At 38.6% G+C, this 26,728-nt stretch overlaps 1 protein-coding gene across 1 annotated transcript in view; it reads right to left on the bottom strand.

Annotated features, from left to right (window-relative positions):
* Window positions 1-26,728, bottom strand: part of lrp1bb (low density lipoprotein receptor-related protein 1Bb) — a 471,544-nt gene that overhangs the window by 159,920 nt on the left and 284,896 nt on the right. The window contains exons 22-27 of the mRNA XM_047370155.1: window positions 24,269-24,469; window positions 21,689-21,934; window positions 13,598-13,795; window positions 9,549-9,753; window positions 3,551-3,715; window positions 2,994-3,238 (exon numbers count right to left, since the gene is read on the bottom strand). Coding sequence (XP_047226111.1) covers window positions 2,994-3,238; window positions 3,551-3,715; window positions 9,549-9,753; window positions 13,598-13,795; window positions 21,689-21,934; window positions 24,269-24,469 — 1,260 coding nt within the window. The remainder of the gene's footprint in view (window positions 1-2,993; window positions 3,239-3,550; window positions 3,716-9,548; window positions 9,754-13,597; window positions 13,796-21,688; window positions 21,935-24,268; window positions 24,470-26,728) is intronic.

Genomic DNA, 26,728 nt, shown 5'->3' with positions numbered 1-26,728 from the left:
CTCATGGTGCAACTATATTTTCTAAATAAGATTTCAGAAATACTTATCATCTTGTCAGGATCCGCCAGGTGGACGAGTGGAAGACGGTCTTCAAGACACCATTGGGCCATTTCGAGTACTTGGTCATGCCTTTCGGACTGTGCAATGCTCCTTCTGTTTTCCAGGCTTTAGTCAATGACGCTCTCAGAGATTTTTTTAACATTATTGTTTTCGTGTATTTGGATGACATTCTGATTTATTCTAAGGACATTGAGGAGCATCGCAAACATGTTCGCCAGGTACTTCAGCGTCTCTTTGAGAACCGCCTGTTTGTGAAAGCCAAAAAGTGTGAATTTCACCAGCCTTCTGTCACATTTTTAGGCTACATCCTTGAGTGTGGACAGGTACGTTCTGACCCAGAGAAAATAAAGGCTGTTCTGGAATGGCCTGTGCCAGACTCTCGCAAAGCACTACATCGTATCGGATTTGCAAATTTCTACAGACGATTAATCAAAGACTACAGTTTGACAGCTGCACCCCTTACCGGATTAACATCTTCCAAAGTCTCATTTTCCTGGTCGCCTGAAGCTGAAACAGCTTCCAAGCTTTAAAAGAGAAATTCTCGCAAGCCCCCATCTTAGTTCACCCCGACTCTTCAAAACAGTTCATCATGGACGTCGATGCTTCAGACACCGGTGTTGGGGCTGTTTTGTCTCAGAACTCTGAGGATGGGAGACTTCATCCTTGTGCTTTTTTTTTCCACAGGTTAAGCAACACCGAGAGAAACTACGATGTGGGCGACAGAGAATTGCTGGCCATAAAACTTGCCCTTGAGGAATGGCGCCACTGGCTTGAGGAGGCCAATCATCCAGTTCAAGTCTGGACTGATCAGAAGAACTTGGCCTAACTCCAATCAGCCAAAAGACTCAATCCACGTCAGTCTAGGTGGTCTTTATTCTTATCTCGTTTTGACTGGTGTATTTCTTTCTGACCAGGACCCAAGAACACCAAGCCTGATTCCCTCTCCGGACAGTTTGCCGCTGATGATTCGGTGAAGGAACCAGGTCCCATTTTGCCGTTCAGTTGGACAGTAGGGGCACTCAGGTGGGAGGTACAGGACATTATTAACAAGGCTCAACAGCAGGAACCTGACCCTGGCACAGGATCACCAAACCGCATCTATGTCCCATCTCAAGTACAGACTAAACTTAATGACAGTATGAGGAACTGCTGCAATGTCAACGGCAGTGACTGTCCACTGTCACTAAATGCTCATCCAGGAGGAGTGACTGCTACAAGTCTCGACTCGATGCAATCTGCTGGGTTTCCGTAGATAGAAAAACTTTTTATCCAATTTGAATAAGAATCAGAATCAGAATCAGAAAAGCTTTATTGCCAAGTACGTTTTTGGACATACAAGGAATTTGTTTTGGCGTAGTCTGACTGCACTGTTCAATGGTTAGGATTAATTGGAATGTATGTACCTGACTTTTGTGAAGTGCCTTGAGACATGTGTTGTGAATTGGCGCTATATAAATATACTGAATTGAATTGTTTAACAGAGCATAATTTAAGACATTTGCAGTTTCTTAACTGCAAATAACACAACAACAAAAAAAAATTAAGTAACTTGCTCTGCACTCAGACAGAAACGTACCTAACACAAAAAAAATATTTTCTGTTTCTCTTATTTGTTGCATTGACAACCGAGAAATTCAGAGGTTTTTAATCAGGTGTCAATATATAAGTTGAAATGTCTTTGGTCCAATTACATTTACTGTAAGTATCTCAGCTTTTGTTTTTCCAGGTACATTGTATTTATAATGTTTGAGTCATAAAACAGAGAGCTACTTAGCATGACCAGACAGCCTGTCCTTTTGCAGCTTAGTCCATGTTTAACAGAATGGTTCAGATATGAAGCTTCCCTTGCAGTGCTTTTTTTATTGTCTGCCTTCTATGTAGCAAAGTATGCATCAATACTGCTAGCATCTTTAACTTGGTGGGTCTCTTGTACATTTCATTGGACACAATCTGGATTAAGTCCTTCTCCCGTTTGTTGTCAATCAAAAAGCCCCAGTGACACAAAATGCAGTAGACTATAGGTAAATCACTGCTGACCTGTTTAACCCAGATATGTTTTGATTCTTGTTGTTTGTTGTAGCTACACACTTTTAGCAGGTTTATTTACACCTGTTTAACTTCAAATTATGCCTTTTTATTACAAATCACGTATTACTCCTCTGGAATACATTATCGCTCTGACCAGACACATGATTTCGTGTCATCCATCCATCCGTCCGTCCATCCGTCCACCCATCGTCTATGCCCATTGTTTCCATTCAGGGTCACAGGAGAGCTGGTGCCTATCTTCAGATGTCTTCGGGCGAGTGGCGGGATACACCCTTGACAGGTTGCTAGACGAACCAGTAAACCCTAGCAGAAATTTTTTTAGACTGTGGGAGGAAGTGCGGCCAAATCATTGCAGGTAACAGTTGATATAGACGGCATTTAAGATAGGATAAAGAAAGAACCAATTATGCCTATTATACGAAATATCCTAGTTAAAACGGGTTGTCAGCATAAATGCTAACACTGTATGCTTCACCATGCAATGCACTGATTTCCATTCTTTTCCATGGCAGGCCCAAATTACCAGTCACTTATCAGTAGATATGTTTTTATTTTAATCAGGTTTGCATTCATCTTATGAAAGAAAACCAAAAAAAAAAAAAACTTGCTGTAGTAGCACAAGTCAATTACAATGATTTGAAAGTTAAAAAAACGCATCCAAACATAGCATTAACATAAAGTGGCTTATTCTCTGCATGAGTACCTTTTCAGTCAGCCACATGCTGGTTGACTGACAGTTCAAATGAAAGCAGAGGCAGAAGCCAAAACTAATTATATATGGCTTCATTTTGTAATTGCATTATGAGCCCTGCATGAGACTGACTTTCACTTTAAAAGACAGAGTGTCATACATCAATATAAATGTGATACAGCATAATCCTCACCTTGTGGTTGCCGGCTGGGATGGAAGATTTGCAAGTCGAAAGGTTGAGCACTTGTCTTCTGGATGACAGTGACGTTTCGACCTGTCCACTTATTGGCTCTGGCTAATGTGTTTGTCCTCCAGTCTGTCCAGTAGACATTTCCACCAAACAGAGAAACAGCAAAGGGATGGGACAGGTATTCATGGCCCCTGAGGATCTCAATGACCCCAGTGCCATCATAGAGTGCAGAGAAAATGGCATCTGAGCTGTTAAAGAAAGACCAACACCATATCAAAGTTTAAACTTCAGCTTTAATGTCCTTAAAAGACAAGATGAAGGGAGATCAAAGTGAAGCTTCCAATCCACTGATGGAACTGTTAAATTGTTCAGGACCCACTTTAAACACAGAGTGGCATTTTTTTAGATCTCTAAATATTGCATGTCTTGCATAATTTAATGTCAACTAGGAGAATTAGAAGTTAAAACTTCCTTTGGGCTTTGGTGAAACTTTTGCAGTATTTAATGGCATACATGTATTAAATTGTTTTGGTTCTTGCACACAACTTGAAATTACTAACCGTGCATCTGTCCAAACAATCCTTTTTTCTAAATGATCAAGTGTTAGTCCATTAGGCCAGGCTCCAATCTCCATATCCTTAAACACGATGTGTCTACCACTCCCACTCATAGAAGCAGCCTCGATTCTTGGAAATGTAGCATCCCAGTCAGTCCAGAAGAGAATTCTTTAAACAGATACCAGAAGTGACAATAAGCATCGATCGTTCTTTGCGGCTGTTGAAGATGACAAGAAATGAGGTTCTGAATGCGAGAGTTTCTTAGCATCTTGTTTGTCAAAGAAAGATTAAAAATACACAGTAACTATAGATATAGTGTTATATCTCTGCTATGTAACACAAAGAGTGGCCCTGATGACTGTCCAAGAACAGCATCAGTGTTCCAGTAAAACTCTCAACATTTATGACAGGCCTGCAGATGGGAGACCATCTGTTTTAAGGTGACTTACCACAGCTCAACAGTGCATGAAAATGTACAACATCACTGATGTGACCAGCAAATACAAGCAGTTTTACAATCTGATAGGTAGCACAAATTCCAACTGATACAGAGAGAAAAGGTAGGGTTTTATATCTATTTTTTGTTTTTGTTTGTTTTTTTATAAAAAGATCCTTAATAAGGAAGTTCCTTATCACAGCTTTTTTAAAATTATCTGTACTGGAGTCCCTGACAAAACTCAACTTCTAATACTATTTGTTGGAGTACTGTATGAAATGTGCCAGTTGCATCCCCAGCTATGTGTCCACAATTTACATGGCAAATAATTAAAAATCGCTACTTTTTTTGTGTGCACAACTTGCAAAAGTATGGGCCGTGCACAGTATTTAGATTTTTCCAAACAATCTATGTGGTTTTCACTCTTTACAATGGCGTTTCTAGTAAAAGAGAGACTGTGTTGGCTAGTGCAGTTTCCCACAGAGTGCAGTTGAAACACCAGTCATTAAATTTTATTTTGTTCAAAGCAAAACACGAGGGGAATAAAGCAGGTGAACTAAATTTTTTGTTTACTGAAACTACAACAAACTACAGTATGTTATAAGATTAATTATTAACAAGTCATATCAAAACACAGAGGAAGCTCTGGGGGATATGCTAGCAATAGCCTGTCCCTTAAGCAAATATCTCTGCATAAAACATTGTCACCAGGAGCAAATGGTGAGTTTATTGAAGACTGTAACCATACAGACTAACCCACATATGTTTAGAAACATATATTTGTCCTGCTGAAACTCTCATTTCGATCAGATCAACAACATATACTGCTGAGCAGGATGTCCCTAGTACTTGCAGGACCTACAATGCAGGACCTACAATAAAGTAATTGTTTTTCTGCAGCACACTTGAGTTATTTTGTTTTCGCTGAACTCGTTTTTATTCTTTGTATCGGTGCACTTTATCTGCCTCAACATTTTCTAACTTTGCCATTCAGCCCAGCCAGAGTTATATTGTTACTCAGGTAGGGTTTAAATATGAAATGGGTTGTTACGAAGATAATATCAATTTGTTCATTTATTATAGTAACACTGTGAGGGTTGCCAAGTCTCATGCATATACCTTAAGTATCATGAACTCATGCTGGTCTCATATATAGACTGTCCTCGACTTTTAAAAAGAAAACCAAGGCCCCATGAATCACTGACTGTGTGCTTAGTATTTCTTTTTGAAAACATTGTTTCTGTCCATTCATCGTCTACTAAGTCATCCCAAATGAACAAGAAAATGGGTGCTCAAATTTAAATCACATACTGACAACAACAAAACCGTGTTAGGAAGAAATATCTTTGTCCAGATCAATAGCCTTATTCACTTGATAAGGCCTCAGTGATCAATGACCCACTCCTTTGAGTGGATTCAAGTAACAAGATTAGAATTATTGCCCCATAATGGAAATGTGCCTTTAGGCACCAAAAGCACCCATTAATCCTACTCTCTACAGTCATGAAATGAACTCTAGTCATCCTTCCGAATGTGAACAAATACAATAGGAAGAGTGTGTAAGCATATAACTCATTCCTTAAAAGTGTTAACTTGATTTTTGGGATTTGTGGGATTTTTGGGAGGTCATAAAAGCTTTCATGACCTCATATTATCAAAAGACGATGGAGTTCTTTAAAGTACTTACCTTTTACATCTAGATAATAATAGAATATAGTTCAATCAGTTTGTAATTACAGAATGAATGTGAGATAAGTGACAACCATCAAATCTTACTGTTTGATACAACTGCAGTGGGACACTGAGAGTTAAAGTCACACATTAAAGAAATGATATAATAGCTGACTAATGAATGCACTAAAAAAGAAACGAGTAGGGTCTTCAATAAAATATGTTTTGCTTGTTTACAAAAAATGAAGCCCAGTTTAAACACCCTACAGATGAAGATGTCAAGAAGTTGATTTTATTATCCATAATGTATAACAAATGTGACAATGATTTAAGAAAGCAAAGCAAAACACTTTCCTGAAGGGAAAAACAAGAACTCATGACTTATTCAAGATAGGAAAAGGCTCATATACTAAACTCACTTGCAAAGGTATTCACCCCCCTATATTCCCAATTGGATGGAGGTCTGGACTTTGACTAGGCAATTCCAAAACATTTAAATGCTTCCCCTTAAACCACTCGAGTGTTGCCTTAGCTTCATGCTTCCGGTTATTGTCCTGCTTGAAGGTGAACCTCCGTCCCAGTATCATATCTCTCTCTCTCTCTCTCTCTCTCTCTCTCTCTCTCTCTCAGTCTCCTCTGACCTCTGGCATCAACAACGTATTTGCGCACACAGAACTGCTGCTCTCTGGGTATTTTCTCTTTTTTGGACCATTCTCTGTAAACCCTAGAGGTAATGTTTAAAAATACCAGTAGATCAGCAGTTTCTGAAATACTCAGACCAGCCCATCTGGCACCAACAACTATGCCACATTCAAAGTCACTTTAATCATCTTTCTTCCCCACTCTGATGCTCGGTTTCAATTGCAGCCGATCGTCTTGACCATGTCTACATGCCTAAATGCATTTATTGGCTGCCATGTGATTCGCTGATTAGAAATTTGCGTTAATGAGCAGTTGGACAGGTATACCTAATAAAGTGGCTGATGAGTGTGTATATACAGGGGTTGGACAATGAAACTGAAACACCTGGTTTTAGACCACAATAATTTATTAGTATGGTGTAGGGCCTCCTTTTGCGGCCTATACAGGGTCAATTTGTTTTGGGAATGACATATACAAGTCCTGCACAGTGGTCAGAGGGATTTTAAGCCATTCTTCTTGCAGGATAGTGGCCAGGTCTGATGGAGAAAAACGTTTCCTGACTCGCTCCTCCAAAACACCCCAAAGTGGCTCAATAATATTTAGATCTGGTGACTGTGCAGGCCATGGGAGATGTTCAACTTCACTTTCATGGTCATCAAACCAATCTTTCACCAGTCTTGCTGTGTGTATTGGCATTGGCATGAGTGACCAAAAGTTTGGCTATAGCAGCCCGGCCGTGTATATTGACCCTGTGGAGCTCCTGATGGACAGTTCTGGTGGAAACAGGAGAGTTGAGGTGCACATTTAATTCTGCCATGATTTGGGCAGCCGTGGTTTTATGTTTTTTGGATACAATCCGGGTTAGCACCCGAACATCCCTTTCAGACAGCTTCCTCTTGTGTCCACAGTTAATGTTGTTGGATGTGGTTCGTCCTTCTTGGTGGTATGCTGACATTACCCTGGATACCGTGGCTCTTGATACATCACAAAGACTTGATGTCTTGGTCACAGATGCGCCAGCAAGACGTGCACCAACAATTTGTCTTCTTTTGAACTCTGGTATGTCACCCATAATGTTGTGTGCATTTTAATATTTTGAGCAAAACTGTACTCTTACCCTGCTAATTGAACCTTCACACTCTGCTCTTACTGGTGCAATGTGCAATCAATGAAGACTGGCTACCAGGCTGGTCCAATTTAGCCATGAAACCTCCCACACTAAAATGACAGGTGTTTCAGTTTCATTGTCCAACCCCTGTATATATATATATATATATATATATATATATATATATATATATATATATATATATATATTTCACATTTCCCTGCATCTACTTGCACTATTTTGTGCAGACCCATCACATAAAGTAAGAATAAACAGGTTAAATAAACAGGTTGGAATGTAACAAAACAGGTGAAAGGCCAAAGGGATGAATGCTTTAGCAAGGCACTGCATATGGAATAAAGTGATGTATTTTAAACCTGAAAAAAAAGAAATTGTCTGAATTAAACAACGTATTTATTTTCCATACATTATATATGCCAAGACATTATGCAGAGAGTGAAATTGATATGCAGAGTAAGAGTGAACCTGTAATATATTGGAAGAGAAAAAAAGGAGACTTTCTGATGCATGTCACTACTATAATTATTCCAAGAGTGTATATGCATATTCAAAATAAGGCCTTGAAATAACATTTTGTTTTGTTTTGACCACAGCCTATCCTTAAAGCCTGAACGTTACACATTAATGTAAGGTTATACTCTTATTTAGTCCTTTTCCCCAGGTCCTATAACCAGCTCAGGGAGCCACAGTGCACCGATAACAGTGATGGTATGTGTCCAAGGCAGAGGAATAGCTCCCAGAAGGTAACATCAGGTTACAGCAGTAGCAGACATGAATATTTTCTATGCCCTAGTTACACATTCCCATATCTTAAAAAAATTATTTTAAGTAAAAAGACAAATAAAGAAGAAATGAAAGACTTTAGTTATTGTAAAACACATTCCTTCTAAATAGATTCTAACAATATTCCAAAGTAGATATAAAAAACAAAAAAAACAATCAAAGAGGATTTTTGGATTGGCAGTGACTCAGTGGTGAAGTGGCTGAGCCCTGGCCTTACTGTGTCAATGCATTCTTGTGGCAAAAATACTGCAACAACAACTGCTCCACATGACTGGGCATAAACATACTCAATTTAAAACATGCAAATATATAAATGGAATATTTTTTTTTATATTTTCTTAATAAGGGAATGGGTCATTATGTTAAATTTACAGACTTATGTGAAACAAGTAACAGATAAATTTAAAGTGGAGGGATAATAATACATTTAAAAACATTAGAAAACAGTGACAAATTTATTTAGCTCCCTTTATTCTGATACCCCTAAATAAAATCCATTGCTAACCACTTTTTTTCCAAGTCATCAAATTAGTAAATAAGGTATACCTGTGTGTAATATAATATATTGGGTCTCAGAAAACATTAGTGAAGAAACAGCATCATTAAGACCAGGGAGAGAACAAGACAGTTTAGGAATACAGTTGTGATAGGGTTTAAAGCAGGGTAAGGTATTAAAGATTATCTCAAAACATTGCTCCTGTAAAAACTCCTAGAATGATGCTGGATCAATAATCAAATTTACAACACCGACCACATTCCAAAGCAACATCAATTGCCCTGGATCATGGCAGTTTTTTTAGCATCTATACATGTAAGCCTTACGCAGTATAATTATTCAAACTTGAAGTCTACGCTTACTACCCATTGTGGCAAAGCATTATTAGGTATAGTCAGTCCTCTTTAGCAGATAATGTTTATCTCTGCTGACAGCAGGGAGAATAAAATGCTTGCTTTTAGACACAACGATGAATTTACAAACAATCTCTTCATGCATCTCTGCGTGGTAAATGAGTACAGGATTTTAAGAACCGTACCTAGAGGGGACCGATTCAAAACAGGAACAAGGAATATCCTTGGCTTTTTATTCATTACAGCTGTAGTTTTAAAGAACAGAATTTCTGTGGAACAAGACCAAATCAGTAGTGTAATCTATAAAAGGGCAGAAAATGGTAAGGGAGTATTTGCTACATGAGATTAGGCTATTCTGCAATAAGAACCATAGCATTATTGTTTATGTATTTAGAAGACCTTAACCCCAGATATTATAAAAGAAGAGAAATACATTGTACTTTTAATGTGTTGAATTATTTATATGCTAGCAGCAGTGGAAAAAAACATACCCCTGTCCTGGGTCAAGAGCGATGGCTCGTGGATGCTCCATGCCTCCTGCTATCAGTGTGGTGCGCATTTCTCCATTTAGCTCGGCCACCTCGATCTGGTCCAAATTGCTGTCAATCCAGTAGAGTTTCCCTGTAATCCAGTCCACAGCCAGCCCCTCTGGGGTGGCCAGTCCATGCTGAACAACCACCTCAATACTTGCCACTCCTAAAACAATATTGACAAGACAATTATGTGACTGTACTGTAGTGACTTTTAATGAATTCATAGAACACCAGATGCAGGACAATACTGTCCATGTGCCAAAATTGGAAAAACAAGTCTGATCCTTTATAATGTCTCCTAAAAGAGTAGAATAGACACAGTTGAGAGGCCAATTCCACAGCTCCTCAGAGGGACAAATACTACCATTCACAAAAGTACAAAGTTCTGATTCAGGCTTCTTTTGAAGGATAGATTAAGTACCACAACAGAGGACATTTGGTCAGATGACATTTTTCAGCTTTGCTCGTGATGATAAAAAAAAAAAACATTGTGAATCTACATCATCTGAACTAAGTGCAGTGCTGTGAAAACATACCTTCTCCCTCACAAATGTCTTCTGCTTTTGTTTTTTTGTCACAGCCAGTAGTTTTGCTATCACATAACAATAACCTGAATGAATACATAGAACAATAGTATAATGTAAATTAAATTTCTTAATGTAAAGAACCTATCAAAAATGCAAATGCTTCCTTGTTAAATCATGACTACCAAATTTAATCCAAAGCACACTGACAACTCATTCAAGAGTTCACAAAATAACTCACAACACACAACAAGAGATAGGGAAAACAAATGGCATCCATTGTAGCATTCCAAGGCAAAAACTACTACTTATCAAAAATATCCAAAATGATATTTTACATTTCCACATTTCCTAAACAACATCTTCATTATCCTTAAGAATTTAGGAAAACTATTTTGTGGACTGACATGGCAAAAGTGGAACTTTTTGGACTGTTACATCTGGTGTAAAACTAACACAGGATTTTGAAAAAAAGCATCATACCAAAGGTCAGAAATAGTGGTGGTATTGTAATGGTCTTGGGCTCCTTAGCTGCTTCAGAACCTAAACAAATTGCTGTAATTGATAAAGTCATGAACTGTGGTCTCTACTAGAAAAGCCTAAAGGACAATGTCCAGCCATTAATTCATGACCTTTAGCTCAAGTGCAGGTGAGTTATGCAGCAGGACAATGATCTAAATCCACATCTGAAAGGAAATAAAAAGAACAATATAGAGGTTTTAGAATGGCCTGATCAAAGTCTGAACTAAAATCCAACAGTTATAAAATGGCATGACCTTCAACAGGACATTCATGGTCCAAAGTTCTCCAGGATGGTGGAAATAAACAATTCTGCAGAGAAAAGTGTTTTTTAAATGCCTCTACAGCAATATTAAAGACTCATTACCTACCAGTGCAAAGGCTTAATGGCAGTTAGTAGTGGGAAACTACTTTTTCATGTTAGGACCCACAGCCATGGTTACAACATGAAAGGCCAGTACAGACTTTCCCTGGAACTTCCAAAATAAAATAAATTGCATTAACCTGCTTCCAGCAACTGAGGAAGGGGGGGTGGCAGCACACTTCCCATGATGCCACTGGCATCATGTATAAAAGCATCCCCCTTTCTAATGGTCAGATCTCTTCCACTGTTCCTCTTTGCGGGACCAGGATCGGAGAGGCAGCGCTGATGTTTCTTTGCTGGCAAAAAGACATAAACTCTTCAAACTGGATCCAAGGGTGTCATACGATCATCAATCATATGCAATAAGATAAGTACAAATGAATCACTCTGTGTATCCGGTAGATTCAGTCATGAAAGGAAATTAAGGTAAACGCCTGGCTTGACTTCCTTTCTGAGGCCTGCAGAAGCAAATGGTGTTCCAGAGGAGTCCCAGTAGAGACGCTGTCTCTACAACCGATTGAAGCGGTTTTCCCTGCCTGAAAGAAGGACAACAAGTAGCCGCATCACCGTGGTTACGGTAATGTGCAGTTTTGGCCGGCCGACAGAACAGCCGCCACTCCCCACATCTAAGGAGGGTTAGCTGTAGCTAACTGTTTAAAGACTGTGGACGTTTCTTCAAACTTTGCTGCCCTGGACAACGTTCCTCACCACAGTTCATGAGGTTAAGTGTTTGGGCAGAATAATATAGAAGTGATTTATATTGAAATTATCTAAACGTTTTTCATTTTATGAAGTTTGGTTTTTTGTTCTTTGTATGTTTTTAAAGTTAAGACAAACTTTATTTAAAGGGTGATTTTAAACACAGAAGATCGGCCATAACATGCCGTCCGTGCTTATGCATTTTAACCCTTTTATTGATGGTATTTTTAAAGGTGTGTGTTTGATTCTGGTGCTAAGCTATCAGCCTCCTTTGTTAGCTTCAACTGATAACAGCTAAGGACACGTGCTTGCTGCCAAATATTTACCCAGAAAGGTTAATTTTCAATCCAGTAAATAATGTGTCCCTAACATCATTTTAATAAATTTGATAGCTAAGTAAACACCGTTAAGCCCCATTTCTCCAGATAGATTCGGCTCTTTTCCAAAATATTCCCTTAATAATATTTCTTTAAATATTATTTCAATAAATAAAGGCAGCTAATGAGACCCTGTTGAGAATTCGTCATCCAGAAGGTTGGTTTTATTCAGCAGATCATTCTTAAAACATTATTTTATTAAAATAATATTTTATCTGATCTTGCATTGTAAATGGTTGTCTAAAGGTACGCTGATTATTGTCTAAGTAGTTCCAAGACTAACTTAACTTCATTTCCAGATTCTTCAAGATAATCCTTGGTTTTCAAACATAAACTTTGCATGGTAATGTTGCATCACTCTTTTGGTCATGATTTTCAATCATCTTTAATCAACTTGTTTATATTGTACACAGCCCATTAATCTTCCCTATTCTTTAATTCTGCTTGGTAGTTTAGTCGGATTGTTTTAGCTTAGTAAAGAGTTTGTTGATTGAAATATGTTTGACTTTTAGTTGACTTATTTTTGTTAATAAATTCTTGCATTTTAAGAAATTGTGTGAATTCATTCCATGTGTGTGCAGAGTTTTTGCTGTTCAATAATGTCAGAGCTCATCTCACACTTTTCTATTTTGTCCAAATACCACCGCCTTACAGGGCTGGTATTCACAGGACAACCTTTAACAGACCAAAATATTATTTGATAAAATATTAAAATTAAATATTAAATAATAATCTAAGATTCATAATCCTAACATTCACATGGGGCCAGATTTAGATAGGTTTTTTCCCATAATAAAAATAATTATCATTTTGAAACTTCCTTTTTTATTTACTCTCATTTATTGTCTAATTAAAAAAAATATAAAAATGATGATCTACAACCTGGGCTGCATGATGGCGCAGTTGGTAGCGCTGTTGCCTTGCAGCAAGACGATACTAGGTTTGACTGCTGACATGGGGTCTTTCTGCTTGGAGTTTGCATGTTCTCCCTGTGCATGCGTGGGTTCTCTCCGGGTACTCTGGCTTCCTCACACAATCCAAAAACATGACTGTTAGATTAAGTGGTCTCGCTAAATTGCGCTTAGGTATGAATGGTTGGTGCGTGGTTGTTTGTCCTGTGTGTCTCTGTGTTGCCCTGCAATAGACTGACGACATGCCCAGAGTATACCCTGCCTCTCACCCGTAGACTGCTGTAGCACCAGCTCCCCCGTGACTCAGTATGGATGAAGCTGTTATTGAAAATTGATGGTAGATATATCTAAAACCTTTATGCGTGACAAAAAAATAAAAGCAGAAAAAAATTGTTCAAGAGCCGACAAGTTTTCATAGCACTGTATGTGTAGAGGATTGAAAATTACATCTGTTTCCATTCGTGTTTTGAACTTCTATTCCAGTGAGTCAAGAAAAAGTCAGCAAAAAATAAATTTTTAAAAGTCAATACTGAAAAGCAATTCCGCTTTCAAATATATAACAAGTTTTTATGTACATTTGTGTCCTTGTGTGTGCCCCAGTGTGCATGCATACCGCCAGTCTCAGAGAGCCTTCCTCTGTAGATCTTATCTTCCACCACATCTGTCCAGTAGAGCAGGCTATGGTTAAAGTGGAAGTCTAAAGCAATTGTGTTCCTCAGTCCAGGTACCAACAGACTGTAGTCTCGCTTGTGAAGGTCTATTCGTCTTATCTCATGTCGGATTGAGAAAATGATGAAAGCTTCAAAAGGATCTAGTTGAAGGGAGACACAGAAAAAAAGCTCCACATCTTTTTCTGTTTTTCAAAGACACAATATGGAACATCAGATGCCAAACACAGAAGTCTTTGGACTAGATAACAAATTGTGAATGTCGCTTCTTGACCCCACCATGACGTGATGCAATAAACAAGTACACTTCTTTCTTTTTGGAGAGGAATTCAGGTTTGATGCATGTAGAAATGCAGTGTAGAATTGTGTTAAAATTGCCTTTGAATAAAGAATATACAAAGCAGATAAACTCAAGATCAAAATGAAGTACATATGTGCTCTATCAATTTTATGTAATAAATATAAATCATTTAAATAATATTTAAACTACAAGTCAGTAAAAGTACAAAACCCTAAATACCGAAAACAAAACCTTTAACTTAAAAGGGCTGTACTTACTAAAACAGAAAATACCTTCAGGTGCCTTCCTTGTCCATGTGCACCATAGTTGCAATGACACCTGACAGAGATATGGTGAGTTTTACTTTAAAGAACAACAGTTGGCTTAAGGAAGAGACTATTTAAACTCAATCCTTTTGCCTCCATAGAAGTGTGTGGGGTATCAGCTTTTTGTTTTGGTTGAACTAAAATTAAGCTCGTACTCGTCGTCTTCCGCTTTATCCGGGACTGGGTCGCGGGGGCAGCAGACTCAGCAGAGACGCCCAGACGTCCCTCTCCCCAGACACCTCCTCCAGCTACTCCGGGGGGAGCCCAAGGCGTTCCCAGGCCAGCCGAGAGACATAGTCCCAAAGGCACTGTCCCCGTCCGCCACGCAATGTGCAAGAGGCTTGTCAATCATGACAGCCCCACAACATCCAAAGACTTGAGGTACTCAGGGCGGATCTCATCCAACCCCGAAGCCCTGCCACCGCGGAGCTTTTTAACCACCTCGGTGACTTCAGCCCGGGTGATGACAGAGTCCAACCCTGAGTCCCCAGCCTCTGTTTCCACCAGGGAATGCGTGATGACAGGGTTGGGGAGATCCTCAAAGTACTCCTTCCACCGCCCAATAATATCCCCAGTCGAGGTCCGCAGCTCCCCACCCCCACTGTAAACATTTTTGGCGAAGCACTGCTTCCCCCTCCTGTGGCGCCAGACGGTTTGCCAGAATCGCTTCGGGGCCAACCGGTAGTCCTTCTCCATGGCCTCACCGAACTCCTCCCAGGTCTGAGTTTTTGCCTCTGCCACCGCCCGGGCCGCGGCACGCTTGGCCCCACGGTACCTCTCAGCCGCCTCAGGAGTCCCACAAGCCAACCACAGCCGATAGGACTCCTTCTTCAGCTTGACAGCGTCCCTTACTGCCGGTGTCCACCACCGGGTTTGGGGATTGCCACGGCGACAGGCTCCGCAGACCTTACGGCTGCAGCTATGGGCGGCAGCATCGACAATAGATGCGGAGAACATGGTACACTCGGAGGTGAGAGTTGAATACATCCCTGGCCAAGGGGTCCGGCAGACGTTCACAGCAGACCCTCACTATGTGCTTGGGCCTGCCAAGTCTGTCTGGCATTCTCCTCCCCCAGCGGCTCCAACTCACCACCAGGTGGTGATTAGTGGACAGCTCAGCCCCTCTCTTCTCCCGAGTGTCCAAAACATTCGGCCGAAGGTCTGATGAAATCTCCTGCCAAGTGCACTGATGGACACTCTTATGTTTGAACATCGTGTTCATTATGGACAATCCGTGACTAGCACAGAAGTCCAATAACAGAACACCGCTGGGATTCAGATCCGGGAGGCCATTCCTCCCGATCACGCCTCCACATCACGTCTCCACCTTCGTCCACCGCCCAATCCTCTTCGCACCAGTCCCTCACGGTTCCCCCTGCAGGTGGTGGGCCCACTGGGGCCCACTAAAATTAAGCTTTGTTAATTAAAGTGCCCATCTTGTTTTGGCTCCATCAGATAATTATATAGATGCAAATATTAGTAACAAAAAGTATGTTAACATTATTCATTTTTGAGACAATTTTGCAGAGTGGCTGAGACAAATGACCCTCACTATACAACAGGAAAACAGGAAGTCATGGATTACAATTAAAGGTTTTTAGGCACTCTGATTAACTGAACTAAATAAAACATAAAAGGAAAAATGCTTGGGTTACACTTTTTCTGAAGGATTTGTTTTGGATACCAGTAATCATGACACCATTCTTAACAAGGTATTGTCCTAAGTAAATATACTCAAAATAAAATGTTTTTATTAATTGAAGTGAGCTTACATTGCTTACAGTAACAGATACCTGTCTGCTGAGCATTTGCACGTCGCTTTAGCAGTGGTTCCAATACGTGTAAAAGATGCTGCACATCTGTCACCATATCATAGATAATATTTAACAGTATCACACTGCAGATGGGTTGTTATATTCCTCAGAGTACCCAAAACTGCTTCACGTAAATATGCTAAATGGACCACTGTCACCACTGATTACCGGTACTGGTCATTAGCTTGGTTGTAAATGTCAAATACAGCAATGTCTGGAATCTGCTGCACAGTGGCATTTGTAGCAAATTGTCTTGGATGCTGTTAGCAAACAGGAAGCCCTGTTGCCAAATCACCTGGTTTTTCTCTTTGAATCATTTGTTAGGTACCAACCACTGAAAACTGAAAGCAACACCCTGCATGAGCTGCTGTTGGGGCAAAGCTCTGTTATATTTACTCCCCTTCCAGTGGCACACAGATTATTCTGAATTTTAATATTTATTTCACTGTTCACCTGCTGCCTAATAAATCCCAGAGCTCAGCCGATGTCTGATTGGTTGTTGATATTTCAGGAATTTGGTTAGCTATTACATTTATTTTAATTTAAAAATACTTAATTAATCCCAAAGAGAAATTAAGTTAATAAAAGGTTTTCTGGAAATAAAGACTGCCAAACTGACTGACTGATTGATCGATTGATTCTTCTGAGATCTGTACACAGTAAGAGAGTTTCTCTAATAAATAATACAACTTTTAGCGGTTTTAAATGTGTCCTATCAAAAAATGTAAAATGAATGCAACACACTTTGGTTTTGATGTTAAATTTCAAATTTTTTTCTTTCAATTTGTAAACTATGATAATGATTATGTTGAATAACGTATAGATGTTTAACTATTGATGAGGGATATTACTTCGGGGGAGGAATTAGCACCTGCCACTAGGCAAATGCAGGTAAATACAAATAATTGGCTGGTTTGCAATTTGAACAGGGAATTTCTACAGCTGATCTGTCGGGAGGATCAATGCACCTGGACTGCTGCTAGACTGGTACAAATTACAGTATTAGAAGTTAAGAAGCTGAGCAGCAAAGTGGCATTCTTGGTGTAAAGCAGTAGGTTAAAACTACACAGGTTTGTTAAGATGAGTTAAGGGATGACCCCAAAGCTGTTGACACACTGCTTCCAAACCTGTCTTGTATGTTGGCGTATTGAACAATGTGTGCTGTGTTTGTCACGTCTTCAACAGCGTCAGGACCGGGAATGTTAGTTTTGCTGTGATGTCACCATTTCCCTTTTTGTGTATTTATGGATCTAGTGTCGGTTGCAAAACAAAAATTTTAACTTCCACCTGTGACCAAGCTATCTTGATTTGCAGGTATTTGGAAAGCCCCCCATCCATTTATGTTTAAGGCACCAGCTTTAGATCAACTCTGCTAAAATCAACAGTGTGACTTTACATTTATTGTTGAAAAACGAAGACAAAGTAGGCATTTCTGGTTTCTTGGAAAAAGACAAGATTTGTCTCTGATTTGTCTTTTTGCTATGTTTTCCTGCATAACAGAGCAATTTGTGACTAGATCAGTAACCACCTCCCTTTTATAGGATTGCTGTAATTTAAAAGCAGAACTTCTTGCTTTTTTATTTATTTTTGCTAACATATTTTTTATTTTATTTATTCCAAGTCAGAGGCTTGTGTAGAATACATTTCAGTGGTTTATACAACCATGTGGTGCACATTCATATTCATCACTTTTAGCCAAACCAATTTGTTGCCAAACACTTGGGGAATGAACATATGAAAATAACAATTTTCCAAAGAAGTGGATACATTTATACAACCAGTCTTTTGAGGAAATTGTTCTGCAGGGGCTCAAAAAGTTGCTACATCTTTCTACAGTTTGCTGGGAAACAGTGTCTGCATATTAGACCTCCATGTCCCTGCCTACAATGGTTTGTTTCAATCAGGAAGATTGCTTCTACCTTCAGTGTAGCTCCTCTTCTAAGAAATGTTTGCTCTACATAAATTCAATATCTGACACTCATGTAAAACACACAAACTACTCGTAAAAACAATATTTTCAAAGGAACCTTTTGTGAGCCTTATCTTCAAAACACTTTTAAGGGAACAGAGCTGTTTGTACACAAATATAATTAAAACATTGTCCTTACTTTAGTGACATGCTCCAGTTAGCGAACCGACGGCGCTTTCAGAAAAAATATTCGTACAAACATATTTTTCACTGAGATGTGAAAAGCAGAGAAAGAACGTGTGCCTGGGCCTTCACAATGAATCCAATAACACCTTCATCAAGATTAAATTGGGATATTAGTTTGCATGCAAAGGCTGATTTATGATTAACAAGCAGAGTTCCAATCAGCTTCAAAGTAAAACTGTGTATTATTTTCAGGTGTTAATGTATGATTAGAGCGGCATCCATCCCGAAGAGCAGGAGAGAAGCAAGTCATCAAATCGTGGTCCATAAATCAGAATGTGACAAGCCAATAGCGTGTGTGCCCCTATTGTATTTGAAGTGCTTCCAAGTAGTCTCTTCAAATGGATTATCCAGTAATAGCAATCAGTGGAGCAGATTCAGAATTTTTGGTGTAATGATACTATAATGAAACATCTGCATTTTGGGAGGGTTAGGCCTGAGGTAAATATCTGCACAGCTGAATGAAGCATCAACGCTCTCTAGTTTGGGAAGAGATAACATCATTCCCTTTACTAAGCATCGACACAGATGGAAACCAACGGGACTCATCACTATGGTGCATCTTCAGATTTAAAAATAATTGAATTCGACCCACTCTACAGGTCCTTCTCAAAATATTAGCATATTGTGATAAAGTTCATTATTTTCCATAATGTCATGATGAAAATTTAACATTCATATATTTTAGATTTATTGCACACTAACTGAAATATTTCAGGTCTTTTATTGTCTTAATACGGATGATTTTGGCATACAGCTCATGAAAACCCAAAATTCCTATCTCACAAAATTAGCATATCATTAAAAGGGTCTCTAAACGAGCTATGAACCTAATCATCTGAATCAACAAGTTAACTCTAAACACCTGCAAAAGATTCCTGAGGCCTTTAAAACTCCCAGCCTGGTTCATCACTCAAAACCCCAATCATGGGTAAGACTGCCGACCTGACTGCTGTCCAGAAGGCCACTATTGACACCCTCAAGCAAGAGGGTAAGACACAGAAAGAAATTTCTGAACGAATAGGATGTTTCCAGAGTGCTGTATCAAGGCACTTCAGTGGGAAGTCTGTGGGAAGGAAAAGGTGTGGCAGAAAACGCTGCACAACGAGAAGAGGTGACCGGACCTTGAGGAAGATTGTGGAGAAGGGCCGATTCCAGACCTTGGGAGACCTGCGGAAGCAGTGGACTGAGTCTGGAGTAGAAACATCCAGAGCCACCGTGCAAAGGCGTGTGCAGGAAATGGGCTACAGGTGCCGCATTCCCCAGGTCAAGCCACTTTTGAACCAGAAACATCGGCAGAAGCGCCTGACCTGGGCTACAGAGAAGCAGCACTGGACTGTTGCTCAGTGGTCCAAAGTACTTTTTTCGGATGAAAGCAAATTCTGCATGTCATTCAGAAATCAAGGTGCCAGAGTCTGGAGGAAGACTGGGGAGAAGGAAATGCCAAAGTGCCAGAAGTCCAGTGTCAAGTACCCACAGTCAGTGATGGTCTGGGGTGCCGTGTCAGCTGCTGGTGTTGGTCCACTGTGTTTTATCAAGGGCAGGGTCAATGCAGCTAGCTATCAGGAGATTTTGGAGCACTTCATGCTTCCATCTGCTGAAAAGCTTTATGGAGATGAAGATTTCATTTTTCAGCACGACCTGGCACCTGCTCACAGTGCCAAAACCACTGGTAAATGGTTTACTGACCATGGTATCACTGTGCTCAATTGGCCTGCCAACTCTCCTGACCTGAACCCCATAGAGAATCTGTGGGATATTGTGAAGAGAACGTTGAGAGACTCAAGACCCAACACTCTGGATGAGCTAAAAGTCGCTATCGAAGCATCCTGGGCCTCCATAAGACCTCAGCAGTGCCACAGGCTGATTGCCTCCATGCCACGCCGCATTGAAGCAGTCATTTCTGCAAAAGGATTCCTGACCAAGTATTGAGTGCATAACTGTACATGATTATTTGAAGGTTGACTTTTTTTGTATTAAAAACACTTTTCTTTTATTGGTCGGATGAAATATGCTAATTTTGTGAGATAGGAATTTTGGGTTTTCATGAGCTGTATGCCAAAATCATCCGTATTAAGACAATAAAAGACCTGAAATATTTCAGTTAGTGTGCAATGAATCTAAAATATATGAATGTTAAATTTTCATCATGACATTATGGAAAATAATGAACTTTATCACAATATGCTAATATTTTGAGAAGGACCTGTAAATCAGCATTCATTTCTATGCTCACAGCCACCTCTCCACTGTTTTAGCACTCACATACACAAACAAAACAAAATGCTGCTACTGTGCAGTTTGACTTGTATTGTTTTCCAAGACAGGGTCTGTTGTAAAACCTATGCATTAATATAAATGAAAAAAAATAAAAAATCAAAGAACACACAGAGAAATCCACTGTTGATCAGATTCAGTTCACCTAAGTAGTTCAACTACTTGCTCAAAAAACCCAATCTTTATTCCTATTAGTGAACACACTATAGGTACGCACAACTGGGTCATGCTGATGACAACAATCTTTGGTATAGAAATTATTGCTGTCAGAAGCAGCTTTGAAGTTAGGTGTTTTTTGTATCACTGAAAAATGAAAAATTAAGTCAAATGATTCACAAAAGGTATATGATAGATGTTTATCGTGTTTACAAGAAAAACAGTCAGTACTTTGGAAAGTCTTGGTGTCTAAATTAAGTGAGAGCTGTCTATTACTGTTAACAAGGCAATGGTTTTTTGAAAGTACAGTAGGCAAGCTAAAATAATAGATCAGCATGTGTGTTAAGCAACAGACAGCAGACTAGCTAACTTACCAAACAGAAAGGCAAATGTTTCAGCTAATATTAGCTTGCCAAGTTATTCTAAGAAGTGCAGAACGGCTAGGCGAAAGGCAATATTAGTCTGCACAATAAGCACATTTGTTTATGAGCTTCCAAATTAAGTGGGTGTTTATTGCATATTTTACTTAAGTCTTTCAACATCTTTTTCAAACTGACTAAGTTTTTTTCATTACTTGTGGCAGACGTTGAACTTATTCTTTGGTTTTTCACATATCTAAAAGCTTGTTTGTACATGAAAGTAAAACAAATTATCGTGTCTGTTTTAAAACAATAGTAAAATCCTATTTCACAGCAGCTGCTCTGTCACAGACATGCTAGGTCATCTCTACCCCTAATGTAAATAATTAATGACCATTCATGGCAGGAGGGCTAGAAGAAATATGTTTACAAGATAAATGCGAGTCAGTTTGGGCAGGTCAACGCATTACAAAAAAACTACATAAGAAATCAGCCAAAAATCTCAGATTTGTTTTGCTTAGTCAATAACTGCATTTTAAAGAACACCACAGAGTTGCCCTAACATAAAAAAATGTTTTACAAGAGAAACAAACTTAAAGCACATTCAACCGCACAGCAACAAGACAGCCAGCAGCATCATAAAACAAATAATAAAAAGCAAGCCTCTTTTACCTATGCTGTGACAGCTGTCTCCGTCTGCATCAAGCATCCATCCAGGATAACATGAGCACTTCACCATGGTCTTGTACTGCTCACACACCTGGCTGCACTTCAGGTGACGGCTGCAGTAGTCCACTGCCTCACACGTCTTGTTAGTCGAGTCCAGGTGAAGTCCAGGTGGACAGGAACACACAACTCCTTTCCCCGGTGCCACTGTGCACTGGTGACTGCAGCCCCCTCTGGCTATAAGACACATGTCTGGGGAAAAGAGACAGGCAAGCAATTCCTGGATAAAATGCCTCAGACAGTATTAGAACTGGAATCTAAACAGTTTGCAATGGCCTAGTCAATGTTCAAACTTAAATCCAGTTGATATGCTGTGGGATGACATTTAACAGGCTGTTCAGGCTCAAAAACTCTCCAATGTGGATGAATAAAAATAATTTTGCAAAAAGTGAGCTTTAATTCCTCAACAGCTGTTTAAAATACTTGCCATTTTTTGAAATACCTAAATAGAAGTAGTTTCCGAAAATGGTTACATAACCAGTGATAAGGTTTAGCTGATAACTGCTATTTCACATAAGACCAGGTTGGTACGCAAACCTTTTTTCTTAATAAATGACAATGTAATTTGAAAACAGCTCATTATTTTTGCTCAGGTTGTCTTTGTTAGATATTAAAATTGGTTTTGATGATCTGAAACATTTTTGTGTGACAAACAAAAGCAAAAACACGGTTGTAACCTATAAGGGGCAAATACTTTTTCACAGCACTATATTTGAGTCTATTACAGATCGATATTTTTGCCAACAATTTAAAGAATTCAAATTAAAGAAAACCTTCCCACAAAAAAATTGAGAGAAAAAAGTGACCTGGCATCTCTTTTAACACCTTGATTAAGACTGTTTCATGATGGAATAAGATTGCCTTCTCTAATCATCAAGAAAAAAATGTTTGTTGTTATCATGGTTGTGACTGCGGGGTCTGAATCATGCTGAACTGGTCTACATTAAGTAGACCCTTGAGGTTCACTGAGCATAAAGTAATAGTCTAAAACGAGCCAGCAGCCCACTTTTTGAGCCACAATAGCACTTCGGGGTGCCTCCAGAGCCCACTGAGGATTGGTTAGCGATGCTCTAGAAAATGAACCTCGATGTTTACACTGCTTACTTTAACAGATTAAATTGCCACTGATAATCACATGAGGGCATTTTTTTGGTTTCTCTGAAGGCTTTTAGTGCACATTTGCCATTACTAGAAAGGAAGATGTTCTTTATATTTTGTCTAGAGTCTCTGAAACAACAGATGTTCGTAACTTGTCATGCACCAAGCTGCTGGGTGTGAAAGGGGAACCATAGAAAGACTCTGCTGGGACACTTTCAGCCTTCTAAAGTTGCTAAAAAAAGAAGAGGTTAAATTGTTTTTAACAAGATATTGTACAAGTCACATACTGCCCACCTGGAAAATGGAAAGTTGCCCTAACAGTTCAATTTAATTTTAACAGATGCAATAGCATAGATAATATTTTCACTCTGAGAATGTGTCTCTTTACATTTCCTTGCACAGTATCACAGACCTTAAACGTTTTCAGATTTTGTCAAGTTAAAACCAAAAAAATTTTTTTTGAGCTATTAAAAGACATACCTCAAAAGACCTACAGCTTAATATATTTAGCAAAAGGTAGTTCTACAAAGTATGGACACAGGGGAGCTGAATACCAATGCATATATAGGCTTTTGTAAAAAAAAAAAAAAGGTGTTCTACTATTCCCTCCACTTCACAATAATGTGCTACTTCGAGTTGGCATAAAATTCTAGTTTCTAGTGGTAATGAGAAAACTTTAAAAAAGTTCATGTTGTATTAGGACTCTTGAAAGGCCCTCTCTGTTGCAGCATCTCCCACAATGATTAGTCTGAATACTTTGCAACATATTTACACTCTATATAAGTCTCTTGTAAAAGAGTAAAGAAAGTGAGGTTTGCAAAACAAACCTCAGTTACACTAACATAACTTGTTAACAATGAAGCTGGGGTGGAATGTGTATATACAGTATATCGTTATTAGACACTGGCACATTACATTTAAGCTTAAAAAAAAGTACAAAATTCTAAATATAAAGTTCTTATGTTTTAACATGTGAAAAGTTCTTTTTTTGACCATTTTAAAATTGTTTTACCTTCATTAGTTTTATATGTAAACCTAAGCAACTTGGTTAGTTACGCAGTAGAACTTAAACAAATTGTTCATGTTAAGAATTTTCTTTTTTTCAAAACTATAAAAAATCCCAACTAAGCAGACAAAATAATAATGTATGCCAACAAATATTTAAATGCACAGAACAGTTCGGGTGTATCGGTTACTTTTCTAGCTACTGTTGACTTGCTGGCAGAGCCGAGCCTATCAGATACTGTTGGGATGAATTGTCTCAGCCTGATTTAGCAAGGAGGTTTCTTAAAAAACCTTGTTGAGAGCCTTCCTAGAGCAGTGATGGATGTTAGAAAAGCCAACATTTAAGATGTTGGTAATCACAGTAATTACCTATAATGTTTGCAATTGCCAATATTTTAAGCGGATTAACTCAGAGTAAATTACCACAGATAGGTCCCTCGTCTGAACGGTCAGCACAGTCGACTTTGCCATTGCAGATCTTATCGGGCGTCAGGCATACCGAGCTGTCATTGGCACAAGGGTACTTTGGAGGCTTACAGACTGATGATTCACAAGATTCTTCATCAGAACGGTCCTCACAGTCAATGTCTCCATCACAGACCCAACTCTTTGTAATGCACTTGCCTGTAAAGTATGAAAGGTTAAGGTTGACAGAGGCAAAGTTTTTGAAGCATTAACGTCTTATTCAAAAGGAGTTCAAACTTTGACATCTCAAGTAGACATCAAATTGCTTTCCTAAACTTGTTTTAGGGCTAGGACAAAAAGGTATGTGATTTGCATTGAATATAACTGCTATCTAAATTTGGCCCATTTTCTGACAAAAAACTGCTTGCATTTTCAGCTTCTCTAACTATAGATGTTCATAAAGATCACAAAAGAATCCTCATGCTTATGACACCACTACATTAAACTTTATTATTCTGGAATTGATGTTTAAAGATATACCTCAAGGTGCAACACTAGAAGACAGAAAAATCAAAGAAAACTGATTATGCCAAAAAACATTTATTTTTCAAATCCTGCCATGTCATATCAGTGTAAATTTGAATGGGATACTGTGGCAACTGCTGACTGTGTGCAGATTTTTAGTTTTGAATTTGTTCAGAATTGTCATTGTTTGTATTTTAGGTGTCAACTCACTTTTTACCATTTTATTTTGTACTTTTGTAACACTTGTGAATATAAACCCTTTCTGCTCTAAATGTTGAGATTTCTAAACAACTGTCAGAGCCTTTTTATATTCAAATACAGCTGAACCAAGGGCCACAAAAATATCTAACCCTGTATTGTGTTGTACTGTATTGTGCTGCTCATCTGTTTGGTTAAAACAATTTGGTTATTCTGACAAGTCAATTTCAAATGACAACAATAACAAAAGTAAAATACTACATCAAAGTGGTTTTGTTTTCTGTGATCATTGGAAATTGTTTATGTGATTGTTGGGGATCAAAATGCATTCTTTATATATTTTTCTAAAGAAAGAAAAAAAAACCTCAAACATCTAGACATTCATATTTAATTCATCAAAATTCAAGCATTTCCACGGATGACTTTCCAACAGTGCTAATTACTCTGTACACAGTCAAAGGGGAATGGCTCCTTTCACTTTTGTTGTAACTCAAGACAATCCATTCTCTAAGAATGGCTAAAAACATTTCTTTATATCATGGATTTATACATATCCAACAAAAGGAATGTCTAACTAAAGTGAAAACCTAAGGCTAGTTATTTTATACAGTGTCATGAAAAAGTATTTTCCTTCCAAATGTCTTAGTTGTTACTTTTTTTCTCAAACATTAATCACTGAACTTATATTACTATCAAACCAATAATGTGAATAAATAAAAAATGGGAAAAAAGCTATCCCAAACAACCTGGTTATGTTAAATAACAAATAAACTTTGAATAAGCACATTTTTGGTCCAGTTTCACTAATCAGGGCTGATGCCAGCCAGTAGGCATGTAGAGTTAAGATAACATGCCAGTACATTAAAAGATCTAAAAAAGCAACATATCACACCGAGATCTTAATTAATTCACAAATAAAGAAATAAGAAGAGATGAGAAATCACAATCATCTGTCAATCTGGAAATAGTTACTAAGCCTTTGGGACTCCAGAAAGCCACAGTGAGAGCTATTAAAAACACATGGAGATACCATTGAACAGTGGTTAGCCTTCCCCAGAGTGGCTGTCCTACCAAAATCATTCCAAGAGAACATCCAGACCTTATCCAGGAGGTGACAAAAAACCCAGAACATCTAAAGAGATCTCAGCCAAGGTTAGTGTTCATGATCCAACAATGGGAAAGAAACTGAGCAAAAAAAAAAGGAATCCATAATAGAGTTCAAAGGCAAAAATCACTGGTGGCCAAAAACGATGCAAAGGCCTGCCTCACATTTGCCAAAACCCAATCTACAATATGCCTTTTTGGAAAATTTTCTGTTAACTGACGAGACAAAAATGGAAGGTCTGGTCTAATTACATCTGACAAAAAACTAGTACAGCATTTCAGAAAAAAAATCATAACACCATTCAAACATGCTGGTGATTGTCTGCACCTGCTTTGCAGTTTCAGCAGCAAGAAAATTAATTCATGGTTCTATTAATTTGCCAAAATTATTGCTTATGCTCGATAAGCCTCCAGTGAGGTTAAATGAAAACAATTCTTCAAAGAAGAGTTGGCCAAAGTTTCTATAAAGAGATGTAAAACACGCATTGTTACTGCAAATGCTGCATGGTTGTTGTTCCTGCTGCAAGCAGTTATTAGGTTGAAGGGGCAATTACTTTTTTAAGGAGCCAGGTTGGCCAGGATAGCTTTTTTCCTTAATAAAATAAATTATTATTTGAAAACTGCATTCTGGATTTACTCGTTAGCTTTTGC

This window comes from Girardinichthys multiradiatus, chromosome 7, assembly GCF_021462225.1.
Source record: "Girardinichthys multiradiatus isolate DD_20200921_A chromosome 7, DD_fGirMul_XY1, whole genome shotgun sequence".
NCBI lineage: Eukaryota > Metazoa > Chordata > Actinopteri > Cyprinodontiformes > Goodeidae > Girardinichthys > Girardinichthys multiradiatus.
Note: the sequence above shows the minus strand (reverse complement) of the source record. Positions and strands in the feature narration are given on the sequence as shown.